The sequence below is a fragment of the Nansenia antarctica genome (genome assembly GCF_963989245.1).
Source record: "Nansenia antarctica genome assembly, chromosome: 3".
NCBI classification, from domain to species: domain Eukaryota; kingdom Metazoa; phylum Chordata; class Actinopteri; order Argentiniformes; family Microstomatidae; genus Nansenia; species Nansenia antarctica.
The window spans coordinates 45,974,725-46,001,090 of record NC_137688.1 but is presented as its reverse complement, the minus strand read 5'-3'; the positions used below and the strand labels follow the sequence as shown (position 1 = coordinate 46,001,090).

General features: G+C 43.0%; 1 protein-coding gene across 1 annotated transcript; it reads right to left on the bottom strand.

The window, feature by feature from the left end:
• Positions 1 to 871: 871 nt before the first annotated feature.
• On the bottom strand, positions 872 to 23,793 carry LOC308152649 (sentrin-specific protease 7-like). Its single transcript, XM_080525686.1, has 22 exons — positions 23,636 to 23,793; positions 23,023 to 23,127; positions 20,681 to 20,787; positions 18,171 to 18,521; positions 17,734 to 17,822; positions 17,268 to 17,443; positions 16,754 to 17,123; positions 13,440 to 13,579; positions 12,395 to 12,538; positions 9,785 to 9,818; positions 8,764 to 8,979; positions 7,626 to 7,879; positions 6,813 to 6,886; positions 6,342 to 6,458; positions 5,870 to 5,989; positions 5,046 to 5,138; positions 3,738 to 3,931; positions 2,608 to 2,669; positions 2,458 to 2,501; positions 2,180 to 2,248; positions 1,767 to 1,917; positions 872 to 1,260 (listed from the first exon to the last, which is right to left on the bottom strand). The coding sequence occupies exons 2-22, from the start codon at positions 23,125 to 23,127 to the stop codon at positions 1,117 to 1,119; spliced, it is 3,054 nt and encodes a 1,017-aa protein (XP_080381812.1). The 5' UTR covers positions 23,636 to 23,793; the 3' UTR covers positions 872 to 1,116.
• Between the last annotated feature and the right edge of the window lie 2,573 nt (positions 23,794 to 26,366).

Genomic DNA, 26,366 nt, shown 5'->3' with positions numbered 1-26,366 from the left:
TCAGGTTATGGTTAGCATGAGAGGGGTAGGCCTAATTGGTATTTAAGAGAAGGGGGATCTCCTCAGCCCCCCCCCCCTGCTGTGTATCACACACCCACAATGGCTTAAAGTAGCTGCTCCACTGAGACAAAGCCAGAAAATACTAATTCAACAAACTCAACCCAATTAACTACATATGCTTAAAGGCACAATCCAGGATTTGGTCATTTCAATTCCTGATCTATACCCATTGATTCTTGAAAAATATATTTTATAAATGCCTTTTCATACTGTAACCTCAGTATTATGAAGCTTGCGAGACAAAGAGATTTGGTTCAATACTATAAACCTATAGACAGAAGAGAACAGGCTTGTTTTAATAATCATATTAAAAGAGGGCATTTTGTGAGTTTACTCAGTATTCCCGCTGGAAAACTGTTTTTATTTTTCTGATTTGAACTAAATAGCTGCAGCATGTGGAACACAGTCGTTTGACTTGTTTGTAGTGATGCCACTATTGTTTGCAGCTGCAAACAATCATGAGCACATTCAGTTATTGAGTACTCCACAGAAACAAAACCCAGACACACTTGACAGGAATAACTGAGTATTATTATATTGAATATTAATGGATATTTTATGTGTGAAGCATAAAAACAAACAGTATCATCAATTGCAGAAAGCAACTCTCCACACTGCTGTTTCAGATGTATTTGTACACAGCAGGGAGTTGACAGTTAAATAAGAATACAGCAGTCGAGTTGGTCTTCCTAGAATTAATTGAATCTCTGTTCTGGACTGGACATATGAGGGATATGATCAATGTTCACGCTTCAATAAGCACATAATAAAAATCAATCAAACATTACAAAAAGAACAATAATTTATTCAAGCCAACATTTTATTTTGAACATTTATAATCACAAACCAGAAACAAAATTTAAAAATAAAAGCTTGCACTATTTTATTAAAAATAAATAATACAAAATAGTATACGTTTCCCATTTATTGCACTTTTAAGTATAAAACAAGGCCTTCACAGTTTGGTGTTTTTTGTAGTAGTGCATTGGTCAGATGAGGTGAGCATGGGTTGGTCTTTGTGGCTGCTTCTATGCAGTGGCCGTCCGTCTGCCCTGGCTACAGGTTGCTGCTCTCTCTGTTGTCTTGACGACTATGCAGTTCCATCACCAAGCTCCGGAGCGCTTCCCTCTTCCGCCACACCCGCTGCCGTGGAAACCAGTGTTCCAGGCGCAAGGGGAGCTCAAAATGCACCACCGGGTTCTGGAGAGGTTAGCCAATCAGAGGGTTGGTTAGGATGATGTATAGCAGTTAGGGTACTACACATGTGTTTGAGTCAAGTCTTTGGTCACTGTGTATAGGTGACCGACTGGGTTCAAATCAGTCTCCAGCATAGCACAAGACTGTTAGCCCAGTGAGCTTAAGCCTTGTGACTTGATGCAAGATCAGGTCACAGACACAGTTACTAATCACAATAGCATAGTTCACTGAACATCTATTAAATATGGTTGTAGCTGTAAAAGGCAGCTGCTTGATAGTCAAATAATGTCCAGTCATAAATATGAATAATAATCATAAACATAAGCAAAGCTTGATGACTAGTTAAATCAAGTGTGTTAGTGCTGGGCTTGAAGAAAAACCTGCAATCTCCATGTGTCCCCAGTACCAGGATTGAAGATGGATGTTGTAACAAATGCATGAAGAGGGCCAATTGGCTGATGTTTAACTTATTTCTAGATATGTTGGATGGGTTGGAAAGAAGAACAAACCTGAAGAAAGCTCTCCACATACTGCAGCAGGTAGAGGCCGCAGTCGCTGCTGTTGTCCTGCAGGGGGACTCTGCAGTGGGAGCCCTTCATACTGTCTGCAGTGAAGTCCCGAGGTGTACCTCTGCGCACCTCCCACTCTACCTGCAGGTACCTGAGGAGGTGAAACAAAAGAGGGCTTAAATATGCACAGTGCATACACATGTAGAACATGTCCAACACATGTCCAACACACACACACTCACACACACGCACATTCGCACACTCGCACACTCACACGCTCACACGCTCACACGCTCACACGCTCACACACTCACACACTCACACACTCACACACTCACACACTCACACACTCACACACTCATACACTCATACACTCATACACTCATACACTCATACACTCATACAATACTCACTCCCGCAAGAGCTTGTAGATTCGCTCATGGAAAGACAGTTTGAGGGAGTCCATGACGACAATACAGGGTCTACAGAGAAAGGAAACAATCCGGTGAGATTCAACACACGTAGGAAACGGAATATGGAAAACGGATAAGACCCCTGTAGGTTTGGGAAGTAATGCACTCCAAAAAAGTGTTCCATTTGAGCAAATCAGTGCATAGAACACAACAAACACCCTCCCCCTCAGTTCTGCTTTTTCAAAACATTTGAACAGATTGCACCTTTATGGCCTCACCTCTTACATACGGTCTCCTTCTGACAACCATCTTGGGTACACTCCTTAAAAAAAACATGCAATATCATAGAATGTAAGAGAACAAACAGAATATTAAATTGTAAATTGTAAATTGTTTCTGGATCTGTGAGAAAATTAAGAGATATTTACCGGTGGGTTCTTCAACATACAGTGTGTGGGTTTTGCTCTGGCTCTACCCATGCCACCTGGAACTGAAACAGTCAGGGTAAAACACTTAATCAGCCGCAAATGTTAGTGTCAGAATTTATTCATTTTTGTTCCACAGTGTTATGGCCAAATTGTAATGCTCCGGTTCTCCTTTTCTTGGCCTAGGTATCGAGGGCATGGTAGAAACCTGCATAGCCATCGGGCAAATCAAACAGTTCCAGTTTGAAATCAATAACAACTAAGGCCAAGCTAACTGCCCACGCAAAATGGTAGATGGGTAGAATGGTATGGCTAGAACATCCCCTAATCCTCACTTTTTGTGTGAGAATCTATTCTCCACTCAGTGTTTCCCCTAGGTTTGCTGCCTTGGGGGGGGTGGCATGGACCGTGGCATGGACCGTGGCATGGATTTAAGTAAAATAATAAAGTGCCTCCAGTTAGCTCTTTAGCTGGCAAGTGTGCAAGGAGACTAGCTCATCTCATCACCTCTGAGCTAGCTAGCTTGCTAGTTCTTTGACACTATTTACACTATGGAACTATAGTCAGACACTTTCTAGTCACGATAATAACAACCAATTTTAACCAACTTTCTCTGTCAGAACACTCAGCAATTATATTTGCTAACGTTTCAACTTGCTTACTTTCAATCTGCAGTCAATCTGCAGACAATCTGCAGACAATCTGCAGACACAGCCGGCAAAAACTCTCGAGTCTCGCGCGCACACTTGCGCCAAATCTTGTATTATTCTCCTGCGCTGCCTGGCACAGCGCAAAGTGTGGAGATAGGTCTGGCTATGCGAGACTACGGTGGACTAACGTTACCAACGAGCCTATGGGCTTGCCACTCGCCAGATTCGGGTTGGGTGAGCTTAAAAAACGTGGATATTTTAGCCTGCTTGTCAGATGTTTGGTGTCTACGTCCGTAATAATTCCTCTTTCTTGGGGGGGCGGGGGGTTCCGTTGGGAGGGCGGCCCGCCCCCCCAAGGCAATGGTAGGGGAAACACTGCCACTGAATTGGCCACTGTCAAGGCAGTCCAGGTCCTCTGTCAGAGATTATGCTTTTGCAGGGCTAATTGCCTGAAGCATGCACGCTTAAGTCCGTCCAACACACCTGCTCCGCACTCTTTCGCCAAGCTGACTTTTGGAGTGCTGTTGTTAAGCCTGACATCTGAAGAAGGGCCCGCAGCCTCAGTCTCATGTTTCCTCTTCACCCCATTGGCCTCCACCGATGCTGGGCCTTGCCACTCCTCATGCTGGGCCTGCTCCAAGCCAGGGAAACAGATCACCACCAGGTACCAGTGAGCTCTGGATACATTGAGAGCCAAATAATAAAACACAAAACAGAGGGAAAGAGTAAACACAGAACAGAGGTAAGGAGGAAACACAGAGAACAAAGTAAACAAAGTAAATTCGATTTGGTATTCAGCCAAACACCATTTCATCCCATTGTCAACATGGGGGTTGACATTTCAAAACAAGAGACTAATGGCAAAACATAACATGCTCTGTGTGCGTCTGAATCCAGAGAACACACAGCTCTGCAATAAATAACATTCACGAGGCACCAGAGCGGCTGTGTTCTCCACATAGTGACTGTCCCCTAGCCTTGTTGACTTTTATAGAAACATACTGCAGCCATGTCAGAATAGAAATCAATATCTGGAGCATGTATGGAGCTGATGTCATTTTCCAGCTTACGTGCCCTTTTCTCATTGTTGTTATGAAAAATAGCCAAGAGTTCTCTTTCGGGAACACTTTTTCCTACACTCAAAGTGCCAATCTTTTGGCTCTAAATAATCCCATTCCACCAACCTTGTTCTACACTCAAAAGCCTGGAGTGTTCAAAGCAATGTGACATTGTGCAGTGGTAAATTCCGCCCGCCATGAATCATCATTCATAATTCCACCCATATGATAAATGTAAACAGATTAATCTCTTTCTGCTACCTCAAGCGTGACTGAGGCAGCATGAAACCTTACAAATTACATCTTACTCTAAAGCCCATCCACCTCCACTCTATTGGTGGCCCAGACTCCAAACACCAGATGCTGCTCCAGTTTCATCTTCTCTGTTTTCATGCCTCATTGTTAGAGTGACGGCAGTTGGAAGCTGAAGAAAGGAGCAGTGTTTTCCCCCAGTGCCGTGTAGACGGGCAGACCAGTCTAGGCAGGCAGACCGGGCCACCAAGGGCTAATTGGCTACAGAGATCTTCTCTGGAGGTATACGTTCCGCTTTGTGCGGGAGAACGGAAATATCACTGGTTTGAGTCCAAGGTTTATCTCTACGATGTAGGTGTGTGAATGAGCGAGAGACACAAAGCCAGTGTGTGTGTGTGTGTGTGTGTGTGTGTGTGTGTGTGTGTGTGGCAGAAAGGGTGTAAGTCTATTCATGTTATCTTAGATTGGTTGTCTCACTCACTCCTGATTGACAGGCACAAACAGGTAGTCCTTATTGAAGATGTCGACATGGCGAGTCCATGTCCTCACTCTCTGGTGTCTCCTGTCCCGAGTCCTGAAACGAAGCAGATAACAAATGCTTTACCTTCAATTACAGTAGCATGTTCATATCTTCAAGATGGCGGCAGCGGGTGTACACGCAAATGCCTTGCTTCTGACTAGAACCTGCATTTTTGTGATTATTTACCTACTTATTTCATGTATATTTACTCAGCATAGTCTTGCGAACACTACATACAGCCGAAAAAACATTATTGGACGTCGGATCACGCTACACAAACTGTTCATTTTCACATTCCACCGAACTCGCTAGGTCTGCGGGAATAAGGGAGGAGGAATGCTTCTCGGAGACGTTACCACAGGCAACAACGCGAGCCGAACGGATTATCCTTGTCCAGTTTATTTCTCGCCAATGTCCGCTCACTGGCGAACAAAATGGATGAACTCAAACTCTGGATTACCTCACAGACGAGGATTATGGATTGAAAAATCATGATTTTCCCTGAAACATGGCTTAATACCAGTGTACCGGATAGCGTTCCTACGCTAACACGACAGAGCTTTTTCATTGCAGTCAGGACAATGGAGCTGTATACACCATACTGTACATAGCTACCTTAACTGTACATAGCTTACTACTATCCTCTCCTGCATATACTACCAACTACCGTGCTTGCCATACTGTGCAGGGGGCTAAGGCCCCAGGCCGCAGACTCCCCGTGGAGTACCCTGTGACGAGCACCGAGCCTCAGCTAAGCTGCAAAAGGCCAGGGCTGAGCTCCTTACAGGATAGCAGCCGCCTCCTCACAGGACGTGTCTCTGCGGGTGAGCTGCTTGTAGAAGAAACTGCTGAAGATGTGACATCTCTCCGCTACGGCTTCTGGAGCCTTCTCAAGGACAAGATACCTGAAGGAGAGGAATGTGTCTTTTGTTATGCCCTGGTGGATACAGTGAAGACATACAGCGCACATACTGTACATAATTACTGGGATTGTAACTGACACAATTGTATATTCACAGAGACGTTGAGACTACATACATAGAGATAAAAGGAGAAAAGGTACATGATAACACAACCATTCATAGAAAGGAAATGACAATGAATCTAGAGTAAATACAAAAAAACAAAAAAAACAAAAAACATAGACAGAGCAATTCTCAAAATACACCCAAAATATAGTGCAATATTTTGCAAGAGAAAAAAAGTAGCGTCCGACATAGTGAGCAGGGTGTCATTGCAGGGGCCAGTGAGCCTTACTTGAGGTAGAAGTCGATTATGACATCATTGAGGTATTGGCCACTGTCAAGGCAGTCCAGGTCCTCTGTCGTTACGACGATCCGACCTTTAGAGGGAGGCGATGGGTACTGAATCAACCTGATGGGGGAAACAATGAATCAAATAACAAACATTGAATATGTACTACTTAAAACCATACACAATTATGTATGATGGTTTCAGTCCAAAAGAATCCACTTGTGTTGTAAAATATATTGTGAGATGGAAGACCTCTAGATGGTGACACTCAAACCAGGGTTGGGTTCCATTCCATTTCAGCTCAATCAAATCAAGAAATGAATTCAGGAAATACAAATACAAATCAAATACAGTTATCAATGAAGATTCAATTATTTATTACATGAATCTCCTGGTTTGATCTAATTAAAATGTAACTGATCCATATCCCTGAGTCAGCCAGCCCATTGAATAATATATATTTTAGGAGCATACCTGCTCGGTAGCCCCTGGAGCCTGGAGAAGGGCACTCTGCTTCTGGGGGTAACCCTTGTTCCACTTGGGCTCTCCTAATGTCAACAGCATCAGAAACAAGGATGGGAATTACCACACAAAAGTTGTCTCTCTCATCTCTAAGTGTGTATTTGTCTGAACAGGAAATACATTTTGCATAAGGATACAAATAAGGGAAGCGGTCCAATTCAACTTTTGGCGAAGATTAGACGGGGCCGGGAAGTGCTGCTATGGGAAGAGTCAAGAGAGGAGGATGACGTCTGTGTGTGTGTGTGTGTGTGGGGGGGGGGGTAATCCTCTTCTGCCTCCAAGACTCTTCGAGGACCAACCTTACTTCTGCAGATGGCTGGGAATGGGCCCAACCCCAACCCGACTTAGCGAGCCATCCCCATCTCCCCATCTCCCCTCACTAGAGACTGACACCTCATCAGGGCTGAGTCAAGGAGCTTTCACACTGGCCGACAACTAGGTCACTGCTGGCTGGCGCCACTAGCTGGCTTCCATAAACGGCTGCAGTTAGGCTGCGACCTGGCAGAGAATTGAATAATGCTGAAGAAAAGCCTCCCACCGCCACTGAGGCAGTTAGGGATGCAGGGGGTGGGGATTGGGATAAAAGATGGGGGGGGGGGGGGGGGAGAACGAAAGAACAGATACACGTGCATTCTCTCTCACACACACACACACACACACACACACACACACACACACACACAGTGTGTATAGGCAAGCACTCATGCACTCATACATCCTTCCACCAAAACCCTGACCCAGTGTCCTAACCCATAACCCACTGACCTGGCCTTGTTTGACCTGGCACGACTGAGGCTCCAGTTCCGAGGAGCCACTCTGGCCGAGCAGGGTGAAGAGGTGCGTGTCCTGGGCACAGCTGTGGATGAGCGTCAGGCATTCTGCCCAGGAGAGGGGGCTCTTAAAGTCATGGGGACGGCCATGGTGGAAGCTCTCCACGTCCAGCATGGAGGTCAGGAGAGCCGTCTGCAGGTCCCCTAGCTTCTCCGTCAGAACCAGGAGGAGGAACGGACACGAATGGCCTACACACACAGAGAAACAGAGACACATACACACACACACACACACACACACACACACACACACAGACAGACAGACACACAGACAGACACACAGACACACAGACACACACACACAGACACACACACACACACACACACACACACACACACACACACACACACACACACACACACACACACACACACACAGACACACAGACACACAGACACCCAGACACCCACACAGACACATGCACGCGCACACACACACACACACACACACACGGTTGGCAGGTGTTCCCATTTTGAATCATTTAGGCCTGCTGGTTTGTCATGCATTCACTAATGCCCAGTGATTGGCCTACATTAAAGCTAAAGCTCCCGCTAATTTGTCATTTTCTTCCTGGACACATTTGGACACAGCACTTTGTTTCCGTTGACCTTCACGGGTTGATTGAACCTTTAATTCAATTGATCCTCTGCTGGATCAGACAGTGATCCATAGCACTTATCTTACTTCGCCATGCATCAAATTCTCCCTTCTTTTTTTTCTTTTTTTTAAGCGTCCAGATTTAGACACAGCTCATACAGTTCTTCATCCTGTTGCCAGATACCATTATATGTTTTTCTTCTTTTGGTTCTATACTCCAACAGTTTGGATTTGAAATTAAACAATTACTATGAGGTTAAAGTACAGATTTCCAGCTTCAAAATGCTTCCTTTTCCTAATACTTATGGATGGTGTTGTTATTAAGGGGAAACACTTAATAATAAACAAATATTATTATTAATCATTGATTATAAATTCGGCCTAGCCTATTACTATGTTGCAAATCTTCTCAAATATGTGCACAAGGGGCAAGCCTAGGGGTTTGATTTGGGATGGGGCCTTACTATTCCCTTACCTGCAAGTGTGACGGGGTGGATGGTGGATAGCTCTGTCTGGATCAGGTTGGCCTGAGCTTCAGTGACCCACAGGAAGAGGAGAGAGGGGGCCGGCCCCTGCCAGTCCTGAAAGAGGCTGCCATCCTGGGCCAGCCCCCCATCCCACAAGCCGTACCCCTTTATCTGTGAAGCCACCAGGCTGAGCGACACCCCCTCCTCCTCTTCCCCCCTAGGGCCTGGAGACAGGGGACGTTTTTTTGAGTGATCTGTATGTTTTAGGTGCTTATAACCCCATCAAAGTTAGTTATATCAAAACATGCAGAGGCACAACATGTTGACGTCTTGCCTTTAGTCAAGGGTCAGTAAGCTACACCAGTAGATAATGACAATAGGTAGAAGTGGTTAAAATTGCCTATGCAAAGTTATTCTAAGTGCGAAATCACCATTGCGGAAAGAGATGACTGCAGCGTCCAGCAGTTTGGAGAAAAATAATATAGATTACAGTCACAGTGAAGATTGGGTTTTATCTAAAAATATATATATAATTGCCAGGCACCAATTCACAGGTTAGAGGTTAGATATCCATCAGGTATATCAAGGGTTCTTGGTCTAAAGTGGATCTAATCCAAGCAGACAATGTGTATTTAGGCAGCCTGCCATGTCAAAATAATTTCAAGACTGATCCTGCTTGGCATCTGGCACAGTCATCCCAATTTATCGGAATCCCTTGACCTACAGTATGTCATACCACAGACGCAGCTGGCACAACTTACTTTGCCAGGCTGAGGCTATGACGCCAACAGAGCAAGCGGGCAGCGACATCATCATCATCATCTAGCATAATACAAGAAGACACTTCATGTGGTGCCACACAGGCGATATGGCGCCCATATGACTCCCCCCAGGGGAAAAGGTCCCTGCACATGTGCAGTAAAGATAAAAACGCAGTGATGTCACTCTCAAACTGACTAGGCCCCGTTGCCATCTGATCATTAGTCCTCCTGTACTACCACGACGACAACCTGCCAATGATTAGCCTACCTTTCAGTGGTAGAGTGATGCCATCATCCATTACCTATAAAAGAGGGAGGCAGAGAAGCAGCATGTTAGCAGAGGGGAAAATGCTGACAGAGTGTCATTACGGCATGTAAATAAATAAGAGGACGAGTAAATAAACACTATTAGAGAGGTTAGGGCACGGAAATGGGAGACATGTGGAGAGAGGTACTTTACACAGCATCTTGTTCTGCTGGGTTCAAATAAGGAGGCGGGCGGAATGACCCTTGACTCTGAAAATGAGATCTAGTGTATACTTTGGAGATGAAATTAAGAGACTCTATATGAAGAGATGGATGGACTGCTCTTATTAAAACAACTTTTTGCGGTGACTGCATTATCAGGCAATATAAATCAAGAGAGGTGACTAATGACAGTGAACAAGAACAATGACTAACGCAAGTGTTTTGTTATGCATGCAATAAGTAACCATGTTAAAAGCTATCCACACCCTGGATGATAAAGTATGGACGGCATATGCAAGCCACACCAATATAAAAAAACAACAATAAAATGACCAATAAGATGAACGGGACCACAGACCAACTGGAATGTTTCCACAAACAACAACAAAAAGCGGTGTACGTATAGTTACCCGTAATGACGGAGCAACCCAGTGAAGAAAAAAAAACATTCTGACACATTAACCTACTGACCACATGTTACGCGCGTTTACCCTGGTATAATTCACCCCAGTGCTCTTCCATCAGACCTATACTATTTCTTAATTGCTTATTAAAGAGCACCGAAACAAACACAATAGCCTTTTAAAGCTTTTACAGCCTTTGAATGGATTTGACTTAAGAACCTAAGTGATAAACTAAACTGTTTTGCCAGTTATGGGTTTGATTTGCTTATGGTGTTATTGTTGCGATATAAGATAATATGCTTATAAGCATAAGAGCTTGGCATGCTTATTAAACAAATATTATTATCTTTTTTTACAACTAACACGGTTGTTTGGGCTTAAGTGTTTTGAGAGCTTTGGGCAAAGATCTCCACAATCAACAAAGTGACATAAATGTAACTCTTTTTTATTTTATTACAAATCCTTCTCTCCCATCTGTGTGCCTATGTTAGCCCTATTTTGTGGCACACATGAGGAGTGGCCCATTAAGACTGGAAAACAGATGTCCTGTATTAAAATATCACAGTAACAAAAAAAAACGTTTGATTGGCCCATCGTAGTAGGGTGGAAAAAATCTGGAAGAAGGCATGGAAAGAGAGCTGGGCGAATGTTCTCTGAAATCAGGGCAGTGAGGAGAGTTTTTTTTCTTCTGTGTCCTCCATTCATTCAGGCTTCAACCTGAGAGAACAAGTTGCAAATGTAGAAAGTGCATGAAGGCTATCGTGTGTACTGAATGACGAATGTGAAAGACATACACAAAGATATATAAGTCACACACAAGCACCTAAACGCCAGGCGGACACTGTGACATTTTCACAAAGGCAGACGATTCCAATTGAAGAGTGGGTCTCATACTGCAAGATACATTTTCCACGTCATACCGTCTTGATGCAATGTATGCTGCAGAAGCAGACCTGATGGTAGCACTCGCATGCAAACGAGCCCCCTCTCAACCTCACCCCCACATGAACGCTGATGAAAAAAGGCTAAAAACATCAGGTGAATTTGAACCCGACATCCAGGTGTGCACAGCAGGGGCAATTCTTTAAAAACATTTGGAATTTCTAACGATCTTGATCCTTTTTGCTATAAAGGCAGCTTTCGTCCTGCCAGAGGTCCACAAGTTTTATTTAAATTGCATGGTTCCGCCCCGCGGTGGCGCAGCGGTCTAAGCATTAGCCACTAGTGCAAGCTGCCCACCGGGGACTGGGATCGAATCCCGGTCTCGCCAGACCCGGATATGGCCGGGGCACACAGGGAGCGGCATATTGAGCGGCCGCTCCCAAAGGGGGGTATAGGACTATTTCCGGACAAGGATCCGTTGCGCAACACCGCCCCCGTCTGGTGCTGGAGTAACGGTGTCGGGCTCGAGGAGCCAGTCAGCTAGTCTGCCTGGCGATCTCCTCTGGGGCTGCCGGCCACGGGGTCGTGCGGCGGATCCTACGCAATAGGCAGGGTATAATTGGATAATAGGTTGGGTTCAATTGGATACCAAATTGGGTGAAAAAGGGATAAAATCTGAAAAAACAAATTTAAAAATAAATAAATAATAATAATAATAATAATAATAATATAAAAAAAAATGTGCATGGTTCCAAACTGAGGTTCCAAATCGGACTTTTAATTAATTAAAAAACTTGATCGCATCTTGATCGCATCTTCTCGTTTACAAACTCACACTGTGCAGGTCAAGGTGCCAAGTTCATAGCAGATTACCCACGTTACCAGTGGATATATGAATTCCGTTGTGAGAACTGTGAGAAACCGTAACTGAAATCGTGCATTGTCTGTCTGGCTTATGGGTACAAACACAGAGACAGAGAGAAACCCACACACCGACACAAAGAGGTACACACACACACACACACACACACACACACACACACACACAGACATACTTGGACACCAACACGAACACAAACAAATTCAAACATGTACACACACAGTCCGTAGATTCTGCATCTTACTGTGATGTTTCCGTTGGCTTCGGCTCTCATCACGCCAGCATGCAGTGTAACATAGGGCAGCTCCATGATGGGGGGCAGCTGCTGTGGCCTGCCAGGTTTCTGTTCCCTTTCTCTTGAACCCGTGAACTTTTCCATAACCACAGCCTATTAAACAGAACACAGGTAATCATACTGTAGCAATGCACACAGCACCTCAAATGACCCTCACAACTGCAGAGTTTCTCCTACAAAACCAAAATTAATGACTTTTCTATCGGCACAATAATGTCCACAATCTTATCCATTGATGTTGTGTTCCGTGTGCTGTGTTACATTTGATGTGCTGGGCTGGTAGAATCACATTACCCCTTTTGGGGTACAACTGACTTTATAACTTACTATTGTATAGCATAATATAACACAAGTCAAATGCTTGGAAGTGGGAAAAACACACAGGGCCCCATATCCAGCCTTCGTAATGAATGAAGACACACTTGAGCCAGAGCCATGTACAAACAGAAACACCTCAAACAGGAGGCGTTGTTCAAGACACTCAACTAGGGGTCCAGCTGTTTCAGTGCTACACCTCTCAACACAATAACAAACATAAGGATCTTAACGAGCGGAGTCTGCTTCTACTTACAGCTGCGACGCAGGGAGGCTTTCTAACGTTAATAACCACACTGCTCCAGACGTGTGTCCTTTATTACTCATATGTTCACAACCTGCACTGTCTGTCTGTCTGTCTGTCTGTCTGCTAACAACTGTTCCCTGACTGCTGGTCTGTTCCCACATTTGACATCATACATGATGTCATAAAACATGATTACCGAGCAACCACAGAATTAGAATTCTATAATCTCTGATCCCAGAATCTCATCTCTCGATTGAGATTCTGGGGGCGTAGGCAGGAGACACTGCGGGCACAATGACAACGCCATATTACTTTGATCCATCTTGTGTTTTCAGATCAGTGTAGATGTCGATGAAGGAGAGGACACAAAGGCCATGGCGAGGAGGCCATTGCATTTTAGGTGTCTAATTAGGTGCACCCAATCTGACATACCTGTGGAAGTGTGTGTTCCTCTAGTGTGGGCTGCCTGTCCCTGTGGCTGTGTGCTGCCCTCGGTCTGGGGCTTTGAGATGTCGTTCCTTCATGGCATCCCTCTTCATCCTGGCCCTCCTCATCTTCACTAGAAAGCACAACTGAGACAGAAAGACACCTTACTTAGTAGTAGTAACACCTTGGCATACATAATGCTGTAAACAGCTGACCCGAGGTTATAAAGCCCTTATATCCTTTAAATTGAGCAGTGATTGGTGATTCAAAATAAGACCAACATTTTACATGGCTAAATCTGTCTGAGCTGTCGCACCGAAACCTATTAGACCACCAGCCCTGTGACTGTCCCTGGCACGGATGAGTGTCACATGCCATGCACCCTTGTAGATTGAAGACAGGGCGATTTTTAAACTGGTCTGAAAAAATTATTAGTGTGGGAAACACAGCTGTTGGCTAAATGTGTGACCACTACATTCCATTTGCATGTGTTTACATGTGAATCACTATCCGTGTTTATGAGCCAAAGGAATTGCCTTGATCAACTGCTGCTATCACTTTACAAGTGTTGATTGTGGCACAGGAGAATGGGCACGCCTCTATTTCCCCTAGGTGTTTCTATTATGACGTCTAATTTTAACATGTGTTTCTATGAGTAGTATTTTGATGTTATTTTCATTATTGCTGATGTCTCTATTATTTTGTTGTGTATCCTTGATAACTCTACACAAGCAATCAGTTTATTAGAATGGTCAATTGGAATGGAAATAGTATGGCACCGTTATCTCTGGATCAAGCTGAAGACATGTGGAGAACTCTGTGTATGAATTGAATACTATTGTAGTTTTACAATTTGCTAGATATTTATATATGATAAAAGGTCCTTTGTGGTTTTCTGTAGAAATTCCATTGAAGGTTTTCAGAACTTTCGTTCAGAGTCTGCTTATCCAATCTCCTACGTGAGTTAGCACGTATAGTCTTGCCAAAGACAATCTTATTTTCAATTCATTCATTTCATAGAACAATCTCCTAACAGTATGTTTTATTTTGTGCATTTACACTTTTGATTTGCATGACTTGAAGTACCGTAAGCTGAACTTGCTTACATTATTGCTTGTATAAAATAAACCTCTAATCTGATTCTCATTCTCTTCTCATTTGTCCGAAAATGCAACAGATAGATCTGTGTGCTAGGATAATCTGCTAGAATCTATGCATGCCATTATAATTGACCAGTTTAGCCTAGAAATGATGTTCCTAGTTGAAACCCTGTATATCAGGGTTTAGCGCACAATAAGGTTTACAAATACTTGAGATTTCTGCAATTAGAATACATATAGCATGGCAGGAAGTCACTCTTACTTAAACTGGTTATTTGCATATTGATTTCCGACTTTGGTAGACATTGAAATAATCTAATGAGGTGCGCTCGTTAATGGCAATAACGTTCAAAGGATGACTATGAACCTCAGTCTCATTAAATTCGGCTAGCTAAGCAAGTTGAGAACTAATCTTATATAATATGTATTTATTTGGAGTCAGATCAACCTTGTTCACTAACTAAACCCACCCCCTTTCACACTAGACGCTTCTGAACGTGTGTTTAGAAGAGAGCGAGGAGCATATGGTCTACTCCAGTCTGGGAGGTGGTGAGTCCAGGTCAGAGGTGGCACAGTCTGACACTGGTCCCATGCCAGGGACAGTCACAGGGTTGGTGGCCTAATAGGTTTGGGCATGGGAGTAATCTCGATGCTGTGGTGACTCTGAGCCCTACTACTCTGGGATATGGGAGAGCTACCATGTGAGCAGATTCTTTAACCTACTAGCACTGTCACTTGATGTCACTTTAATTTATTAGCGTCAGTAATGCGTTTGTGAGGGCATTACTCTGAACTGCTGTTGCACAATGGTTCAAGGCAACTGGAGGGGCATCTGCGCTAATGTTAGAGGACAAGTTTGTTGTGGTATGGTTAGAAAATATATTGTAGGAAAACAATCATAAGCTCATAAGCAGACAGACTAATTTAAAAGTCAGATACAGTACATTCTTGTGTCAGTCCTTTTCCTACAAGCCTCTAGACACCCCCATGACTTCTCTACAGGTCTATACTACTCAACTACTCTGTACAAGTCAATAAAAGGAATATGAATCCTGGTGGCAGCAGAGAGGAGGAAGTGGAGGTGGAAGGGGATTGTATGGGCCGTGCTCCAGCCGATGTAGGCCGTAATGGGCTTTAGGTGGAGCTTTGGCTATCCGTGCTAATCTGGGATGACTCGTCTCTCTCCCTGCATCTATTCTACAGCTGTGCATTCTCAGAGACATGCCACTTGGACAATGTGTCTGAGAATAGCCAGGCCAATCTTCTTTTGTTAATGCTTACATTGGTTCCTTGACTATACTTTTACTTACAAATGCACGCATACTTGGCTTCACAAATTTGCAGACAGACACACCTTAAAGTTCACCAATCATGGCGTAGGCATTTGTTTCTCATCACTGCTGACAACTGATAGTTCCCCATGTCCTCCTCTGGTTTCCCACCCTGGCCCGCAGAGAGATTGTGGAGCCCATTAAAGAGGGAGGTTTAATCTAGAACAGATGACGCCATGTTCTTGTTCACTTGTACCCCATGGTGACAAAAATATCTTGTTATGGAGATTGAGAAAATTACAAACCCCCAGCTTGAATTTCCCCCTCTTACCCAACTGTTATTTGGTCTGGCTCCCCATGCCGTCATCCTAACGGTGGCTCCTGTAGTCGTTACTACCTAATGACTATGGATTTGAAGGGCCTAGACTCAGTTAGCCAATGTTTCTTTTCCCGCTAGAACAGATCCTAACATGGGACACAGCCAACAACAACAACAACAAAAATCCGAGGGGATTTAGGTGTGGCTTTGTTCGCATACAGGTTGATGGTAGGGTTTAGGAAAGGGAATGGGCTTAGGTTCCCTGACAGGATCCAGTCCAATGCCCGCTGAGAGGGAGTTGCCCTGGGCATTCTGCCCTCAGGGTGGCTGGCACGGTTCAGCAGCCAGATTATGCCATATAACTCAGTGGCCTTCTCCCAGCTCCTAAAGAGACGGACTGACTAAGAGACAACTAAGAGACAGAGAGGCGTACTGCTGAGTCTTTGTGTCCCAGTCCAGAGGCCTACGCTATGTCCATTCTCTTGAGTCAGGCCTTCATTAGAGTGGTGGTGGCTTGAATTACTGCAAATTAGCCTGTTATGTTATGTTATGTTATGTGCTGACCCCTCATAGACATACACAGCTGATTTACTGTGCCTCTACGTATTTGGTCATAGAGGTTCTACTTACTAGGTTCTGAGGAGGTGTGCTTGGGTCTCCTCAGCCTGAGACGCAGGGAGAGAGACTTCCTCTCTAGCTCCGGGTCCCTGAGGTTGTAGTGTTTAGCATGAAGGGGAGTCCTGTTTAGGAACAATCTCCTCTCATGGACAGCCCTGCTCAATGGAGGCTTGGAGGAGGGGCATCTCACCGACCCCACGGGCACAGAGACTCTGCTCCCTGGGGCCCTGGGAGGGTTGGGGGGGACGTCCTCATCTGAACTCTGGTCTGGGTGTGGTGGGACAGAGACACTCCCCGAGGCGCCCGTCCCTGACGGACTGTCCTTCTTGACCCCATTCTGCAGTGCTAATCCTGAGTTTCCCAAGCCCAGTCTCGTTCTCTCCTTCAGAAAGAACACAAGATATGACTTCACAGGGATATGACGTCACAGGGATTACCTTGCTTGTGCAGTTACAGCTTATTTAATTATCATGTACGTACACATATCTTGGGATGAGTCCTGAGCCAACTCAACTGCAGGTCTTACCTCTGCGTGTTCTGATATAGTTCCGTTCATTCCTGAGTCAGGTTTCCTCTGTTTGAGGACCGGTGAAAATGAACACTTTTCCCCCGTCCTTGAGGAATTGGAAATCTCCCTTTCTGGTGAGAACTCAGGTGCAGAATCCTCCTCCGATTCCACAGGGCTGCATCGCACAGACCGCTCTGAATCATGGAATCAAATAAAAATACAATAACATTGGGAAACCTCAAAAGTTATCTTGTTCTGCACACCATTGTAGTTGCTGGGCTAATTCTGAGGCAGTTGTATAGTATAGCTGTTCATAAGTCATCATGGGAATATAACAATGGCAGTTATACATTTAGAAAGTATATTACTTCTAAAACTTGATGATCTAACTCAAATCCTATTTAAAATGAAAAATAAAACTGGAGAGGAGAAGAGAAAACAACACACACACACACACACACACACGTATGCTCTGCACTCTGACCATTCAGATCCCCATGTTGTGTCTTCATCTGGGGCGACAGTTGGTTCTCATCCTGGCACAGGCGGTCTGATGCTCTCTTTGGGCGCCACCTGGTGGTGAACAACGGTTCAGTCCAAATAAGCTACAAGAGCGTTCAAATCTCAAATTGACACCTAGCGCCTTTGTCACTTGAGGAGATCTGAGAGGATTTGATCGATAGTAGCAAAATGGTAATAGCTTCACCTTGCAGATGGTGTAATTTTCACCATTTAGCTTACAGCTCTTCAATCCTTTCAGCTCTCCATATGTGCATGGGGGATAGGAGCTTGGGAGTGATTGTTTGCTCAAGGTTTTTGTGCAAATGTGACATCAACATCCATGCATGATTTCTGTGGAAGTTTTAACTATATACACAGATCGGTCCCCGTGGGATTTGTTCTCTAACAACTATGACCTACCGATTTTTAAAAGAAGAGGTAGCGGATATAGGGAGTCTTTGCCCAGCTTTGTGTGTGGAGGTCATAGGACTCGACTGTATATAAGATGGCTTCTTCTCTGCTCGAGATTCCTGGGTCTGCTTCTTGGGGGTCCCGTTGATTGACCGATGACAGATGGGAGGTGATTTATGTATGTGTGGTTCTCTCCATTGGCTGTGCCCTGGGGAATCCCCCCTCTGATTCGCTGGGAATTGATCTGTGGCCCGGCTTGGTCTCTGGAAGGGAGTCGACTGGCCAGAGATTCCTTTGCTTGGGTGACCAAGCCCGAGTCGTGCTTTAATAACATCCTTAAAAAACGGCCCGTTTGGTGTACTGCAAACAAAGACACACAAACTAAGCAACTTTGTATGAAGATGCCTACATTGGGTTGAGTAATAAGGGTCAGTAAAATAGAACATACTAAACACATTAAGTAAGATTGTGTTTGTGGGTAGACATATTTAGGGACTTCAGTGTTTCCCCTAGGTTTGCTGCCTTGGGGGGGTGGCATGGACCGTGGCATGCCCCCCCCCCCCAGGGGGTAAGACCCTGCCTCATACCAGCGTCATGTCCAGGGGTGTACATTAAGCCGCCTCACGCTACGGAAACAGGAGATAGGCTCCTGCCCTATGGGCCATTAGGCTCCAGAACCATCGGTTCTCAAGGCTACTTACTTATGTGGTCTTGACTACCTGTCCACTTTCTCACCTGGTTCTTGCTCTCTCTCTCTCTGGTGTGCCGAGCCGACACCATCCTGCTCTCTCTCCTTCTCTCCCTCCCCATCCTCCTCTCTCCCTTTTGCTGTCAACCAAAAGGTAAACAAAACAGCCAGAGTATTTATAATATAATAAGAGGCATAAATTGATCCATATCAATTTATAACATAATTATAATTGAATATTGGATTGCTGTGGGCAATCCAGTCAGATAATGTCATTTTGACTTTACTCTCTCACCTGAAAAAAAATCGTATGTCCAACTATAAAAAACTGACATTTCCAATGCTTCAATCAACTGTCCATGTACTGTAATGCCATTATGGTATTACCATGAAGCCCAACTCTAGCAGAATAGGAAAGATAGTGTATCTACTTTAAGTAAAATAATAAAGTGCCTCCAGTTAGCTCTTTAGCTGGCAAGTGTGCAAGGAGACTAGCTCATCTCATCACCTCTGAGCTAGCTAGCTAGCTTGCTAGTTCTTTGACACTATTTACACTATGGAACTATAGTCAGACACTTTCTAGTCACGATAATAACGACCAATTTTAACCAACTTTCTCTGTCAGAACACTCAGTAATTATATTTGCTAACGTTTCAACTTGCTTACTTTCAATCTGCAGACATCACAGCCGGCAAAAACTCTCGCGTCTCGCGCGCACACTTGCGCAAAATCTTGTATTATTCTCCAGCGCTGGCACAGCGCGAAGTGTGGAGAGATAGGTCTGGCTATGCGAGACTACGGCGGACTAATGTTACCAACGAGCCTATGGGCTTGCCACTCGCCAGATTCGGGTTGGGTGCGTTTAAAAAACGCGGATATTTTAGCCTGCTTGTCAGATGTTTGGTGTCTCCGTCAGTAATAATTCCTCTTTCTTGGGGGGGCGGGGGGTTCCGTTGGGAGGGCGGCCCGCCCCCCCAAGGCAATGGTAGGGGAAACACTGGACTGGTAGGTACTGCAGGTGTATCTATATGTAAGGCACCCGACAAAGATCTCCTCAGTCACATGTTGTTTGTTACAGCATGACTGTATGCAGAAACCATTTATTAAAATTAAAATTAAAATGTTATTAATCACATACACAATATACAAGTATAATATGCAGTGAAATGCTTTGTGTACCCGTCCGGCGATAAAAATATTTAAAGAAGATTTAAAAAGACAACAAGTGATTTAAAAGATTCATTTCTCATGTGAGTGCAGGGTAAAAAGTGCAAAGTGCAAAGTGCAGTGGCAGTCCATGTTTGGCTGACATGGAGGTGTGTGTGTGTGTATGTGCTCCAGACCTTCAAGCAGCTCATGACATTTCTTGTCTTTCTGTGTCTAGAATTCATTCTGGTGATGAACACAAAATGACTATTTTTAAAAAGTTTTTTTTTAAATTTATTTTTTAAGTACAATGACTTTGAACTGGTTTAAGAGCACCATCTGCTGACAATTTCAAGAAACACATCCCAACCTTTAGATTACACAAAGTAACAATCCTCTTAGATCATGTATCTCTCCAGCCTTTGCTTGATTACAGACTAACATATATGCTAAATTCCAAATGGTCTCCTATATACTCTACCCCCTTACCTAGGCTTCTGTGAGGAGTGGGTGGATTAAGTTGATATGGTAATACTAGAATGTTCCCCTATGATTGGCTTTGTTGGAAATGTTGCCTTACTGCTTGCACCTATTGATTATTTTCAGATCTTCAGGAGTGTAGGGGAGTAAGAGACTAGAACATTTGGAATTCATTTGGAATTCAGCAATAATCTCTGTACATACCTTTCCTTCCCAGCTCTGGAGCTGTGTCCATTCAGAGAACCAATCTTGTTAGGACCTTTTCCGTTGGAAGGACCATTACACCAGTTTGTCTGTTGTCTGTCTGTTGCCTGAGACATAATATTTGAAAATACTCGTTAATGACATTTTTAGAATTTGGGAAGTAGGCATAAGCTACTTTCATGACAGTCAGGAGTTAAATGAGAAAAGACTGAAAAGAGATAGCAGCAACTATGGGGGCACGGGTGATAGGGATGGACGGTTTCCAATTATTGAAACCGAAAAACCGTCAAAGACTAAAACCGCGGTTTTCCGGTTAACCGAAAAACGACCGAAAAAAAAAAACAAAAAAAAACAAAAGAGCGACAATTTCAAATAATTGAGCCCTACTGCTACAATACACTCATGTCGAACACCATTAAAACACCGTAAGCACAGTCGCAACACATTTAGGCTACTTAGTTTCACAAATATAAGTGGAAAGGCAGACTTTTGTAAGCTACACCATACATGAAAACACATGAACACTTAACACACCAGCTCCGCTGATCCAGGGTGCACGCCTGCACGGAAGATCATCTCTTGGAACAGCGTCTTCATTGAATGAACTGCTTTCTCAATATCTTGGTTCTTAGACAAAGTTTCAGCTGCTGCTCAATGTATTTAAATATTTGAATACTGCTCAATAATCACTGAAATATTAGACTTAGAATTATGCAGTGAACATACTTAAAGCTTTTCATAAAAACCACATGCCGCGAGACTGACTCGTCCTGAACTGTCGTAAGTCAATCAACAAAGAATGCCCCATCAAAATAAAAGTGCCCATGGTAGAGCTGTCAAAATAGAGCTTTCAAAATAAATGTACTAATACAGATAGAGATAAATACAGAACTACCTTTGCGTCACTAAGTGACCGCGTATCTTCTGAGACATGCGTTCTGTCATCACTTTCAGTAGCGCCTTCACACACAGTGGTGCTGTGCACAAACACTCTTGATCCGTATAGCTCTTGTTTTATTATATTGTGGTTTAGTAAATACTGCACTTGGAGTTACATTCAATGCATGATTTGTGCTATAGAACATAAATAAAGTTTGATTGATTGATTGATATCAAATCAAATCACATTTTATTTCTATAGCGCATTTCTCACAAAAGTGACCCAATGCGCTTTACAGAGAGCAGCGAAAATGATCTTATTAAATGTAAGCGAGTAATTGTAAAAAACCTTTCCTATCTACCAATAACTGAAGGCAACTATCTTTCCCATAGAGTGATTCGTTACCCTTAAATATAATCCCAATTAGATATTAATCCTCAGTTATTCTTCACAACTGACCAAACCTCTCACTCATTGCGCGGCAGATTCAGACTGTATCATTGTTATTTTCACACACGACAAACATGTGACATGTTCCAGTTTTATTCTTTGAACAACATAGGAAAAAAAAAAAAAAAAAAAAAATCCGGTTTTAGACGGTTTTGATAAAAAACCGTTTCTATTTTTATAAACCCCGGTTTTCGGTTTAACCGAAAAACCGTCCATCCCTAACGGGTGAACAACTTATTAACATCATTGGTTATCATGACTGTCCTCTCGCATATAGTGGTTTCCACTTTCGTGCGGTATGCACTACTTTTTATTTAGTTTGAGGCCCTATAGCTTTATGTATGATACTCCAAATTTAAACAGCCAGGGCTTGTTGACTTCAAATTACATCATATTCCACCCAAAATACAGTACATGCAAGGTCCTGCCCTTCTACACCACCCCACCAATCCTCACCAATGTTGTTTATTTTTAAACTGATCGCACTTGTATAACTGACCATGGCTTTGCTTGACCCAATTAAGGATTGGAGGAATTGGCTGGGCTATAAGGTGCAACATTGACCAATCAAGACAACACCAGGAATGCACGGAAGTCACATTGGAGAAAGAAAAGGCACTAGCATGCACTAGTTTGCCTGGAGATGGTACAACAGTAGACATCAAGCTACTTTGAGCAATTGCAAGCAGGGTTGTATACATACATCTATTCAGAGAACATACTGTAAAAATGCCTCACTATCCCATTGCTTACGCAGGGCACTGTATGACATTCTGCACAAGTTCACCCCTATTCACCAGCGATGTGATTTGCAGGCCCCCTGAAGATTTGTCCTATCAAAATATGTTGTGAAATATGTGTTCAATCTGCCCATGCTTCTTCTTTCTGAATACATTTCCATACACGTATTCTATACCACCCTGATTACAAGGTACACATTTCAGCTGCTAAAATGACATGTGAGACATTAATCACTTCTCTACAAAATCAAGTCGGATTGAAAATAGGCTACCTTGAAAGGGCTGGTATCTTCGAGACGTGACAGTGGTGACTGTGATTGGCAGAAGCCAGGTTCTGTTGGCTGTTTTCTCTTGGGGATTTTGAATGGAGCTGCCATCTGAAATGAAGGAGTAGGCCCATTAACAAGTTAGGCTATTACTGAGCTGCTAAAATCTAGATTCCAAAACGTCCTAAATTCAAACCTACGGGAATGTGTGCATTGAGTCCTTTACTATTGTTGTGCAGTTTCAGTTTGTACACTTAATTTAACAGTTAAATAAAGTGCATTGATAGATTACTGAATATGGTCTGAAAATTTGAAAACCAGAGGTCATTCAAACCAATGTAAGTACAACTCAATACACCACCAAGCTAGCATAAAGCTGGTAAATATTGACACGTATTGCCTCATCTCACTATGACTTGTTTGCAAATGGACACACACATAGGGCTTACACACCGGCAGTTCCGAACGACACACACACACACACACACACACACACACACACACACACACACACACACAATACTAGCGAGCTGTATCTATCTGATAGCTAGCCAAATAGCCTGTGAAGTGAGCTGGCCGGCTGGCTGGCAGGCCAATAAAGACAGGCTAGTTAACTTACGTCGCTGTCATGGGGTCAGGCAGGCAGATGTACACTGCAAAGCAAGCTAAACCGACAGGACAAGAAGCATTACGAATGAGCAAAAGATGTAGCTAACTAGGTAGTTGCTATTGCAAGAAGCCCAACTAGTCGAGCTGGGGAACAACAACAACAGCAGCATATCCTACTTCCTGCCTACATTAGTAACCGGACGTTGTCGTAAGAAAAAGGCGTGTTCACGTACCACAAAATTTGAGTTTTCTGACGGGACAGTCTCAACTATACGTATAAATTAAAATATTATATTATATTATAATATCTATGGTCTCAACTTTAGGGGGAATGTCCATACACATATATCTTCTCCATATATCTTCCACATATCTTCCACAATGCAATGTGTATAATGGGTTTATTAAGCTTTTTCAGTGAATTTATCTATAACTTTGCATACCTGCATTCTTATGAATATGTTGTTTTTGTTTTTGATGAAATACGTGCTTTAGGGACGGTATTAAGTTATTTAACATGATCGCATATATTTACATGTGAATACAATATTACTAAAAAAAGTATTATCATTGTTATTTGTATTTTGTACTGTGCAGCCAAAATCGTACATCTTTGAGCAAGTAACGTTATTTATACTTATATATACTATACGATATATATATTATATTAGTTTACTCAAAGATCTACGATATCGTTTTTGGCTGCACGGGGTTGCCAGATTTCGAATCTAGCACGACTGAATGACCAGCCAAATTGTACACACGTTGATCCACGGTCCACTGTCCATCTGGCAACCCAAAATTAATATTTACTCTACTGTACGTGTATGTAATTTACCGGTAACCTGAATAGATTAAATGGATGACGAAAAGCTCATAACTTGTCAATCAGTCAACCTGACATCTTCAATTGTGGATGGAGCAATCATCTATTTTAACGGTTTGACAGTCAAGGGCAATATATGAACATCACCATCAGCCAGCCACTACACCTAGCCCACAGCTGCTAGATACACTGGATAGTACATGGAAATAATATACAACGGACACTGATGTTGGATGAGAAGGTCCCAAAGATTATGAGTAAAATGCGCAAAAACCACTGTGATGGTCCTGCTCAAGATGTCATATACATTTTTATAAACTGATATTTTAAGCTATATAAGACACTATGTGGAAGATAAGAATAAACTGAAATGCCAGTGTATTACTGGGAAAGAGATACAGGTAAATGTAGCCTAATAGCCTATTCATTGTTATATATATTATATTTATGGTTTTGGAGTGTTGACAACATTGCGACATGAAACATCTGATTCTGATAGACGGAGACCACAGCAGATCGTAATTGTTTTTGTCCTGCATGATTTCAATAAACAAACTATAAATTCAATTGCACAAAAAAATTACTTGCAGGCCACATGCAATGCTTCTGAAGTCTGAATGCAAGCAATGAATCGGACATGGCAGCTGTCCATGGTGCTAAATAAATCAGTGGCGTGATAATTGCATAAAAGTAGCCTGTTGGTGTGGTAGCCTACAGTTGCTAATTGTTTACCCGATATTTACTATTGTTTTGTATTTGAAATATATCGGTAATGGAAAAAAGGCTAAATGTAGGGGCGTAATGACGTTGTGGTGTTTGAAAGGTGTAGGCTATGATGTTTTTTTCTGTCAGTAGGTTATTGTAGTAATTAAATAACCAAGAGAACAAATGGTACATGCACATGCTACTTTATTTGAATGACATTTCACACAAGCTTGAGTGTACCCATCACTTAAGAAAAACGTGAGGATCATACATATTGGGCTGGTTTCACTGACAAGGCATAAGACTAATCCTAGACTAAAAAGCATTTTTTACATTGAAAGTGTGATTTAGTCCAGGACTACAGTAGGCTTAAGCCTTGTCTGTGAGACCGGCCCTAAGTGTGGTAAAGTGGACCTCTCCACAGTAGAAAAACTCGAGAGGGTCACACATTTTACTGTGTGAAGTGGACGACCCAGAGCTACATGGACCCCTATGTCAAATAAAACCTTTACTTTAAAGCAAACAATATCAGAGTATGATACATTCGCCATTTCCTACTGAATATGTGAAAGTGACACAGTAGTTAGAACATCACAAAAGGTATTAATACCCACAAAAGCATAACACTGAAGTTCAGTGACTGAACCCTACCTTACTCAAGGTATGTGATAGGCTGGGATCACATTTGGAGAGCGTATCTTTAGAATGAAACATGATTCATTGGCATATGTTCTATTTCAAAACATATCTGCCTCCCCATGATGCGCAAACCCTAATCACTCATGTTTCCATGGTTTTGGATTAACCCTCAGTTTTTCATCATACTGAACACAAGAGCTGAAAAGCACAAATTTCACTTTTGTGTTTGTAGTTGGCCTTGTTAAAAAACTATGTTCACAGCACCGAATCCAAAATACATTTCATTGTACACCACTTAGACTAACTCATGTACGTTCAAACAATTCATCTTCAAATTTCAAGTACAACAATATAAATCTAGCAAGCATCAATAAGATGTTTCAGCGTAACAAGAACATGGAGTAAAAATAAAAAGGGAAATAAATAGAGATGTAATACTGTTGCATTAGTTAAAAACTTAACAGTTAGAAGATGTAAGGACAGACAGTGAGTCAGAGAGGGTAGCGTGGAGTGTTTGGCGAGTGACACTGTGATTCCTCCTTACTCCAGGTCATCATCATCCTCTGGTGCA

What these genes read in the sequence shown, in the direction of transcription:
- LOC308152649 (XM_080525686.1), bottom strand. Translation starts at nt 23,127, where the DNA reads ATGGCAGCTCCATTCAAAATCCCCAAGAGAAAACAGCCAACAGAACCT. An exon ending in CTATATCAGAACACGCAGAG is followed by an intron (nt 17,124 to 17,267) that starts GTAAGACCTGCA and finishes TTCTTTCTGAAG; the next exon opens with GAGAGAACGAGACTGGGCTT. An exon ending in CTCCAGGGGCTACCGAGCAG is followed by an intron (nt 6,459 to 6,812) that starts GTATGCTCCTAA and finishes TTCCCCCATCAG; the next exon opens with GTTGATTCAGTACCCATCGC.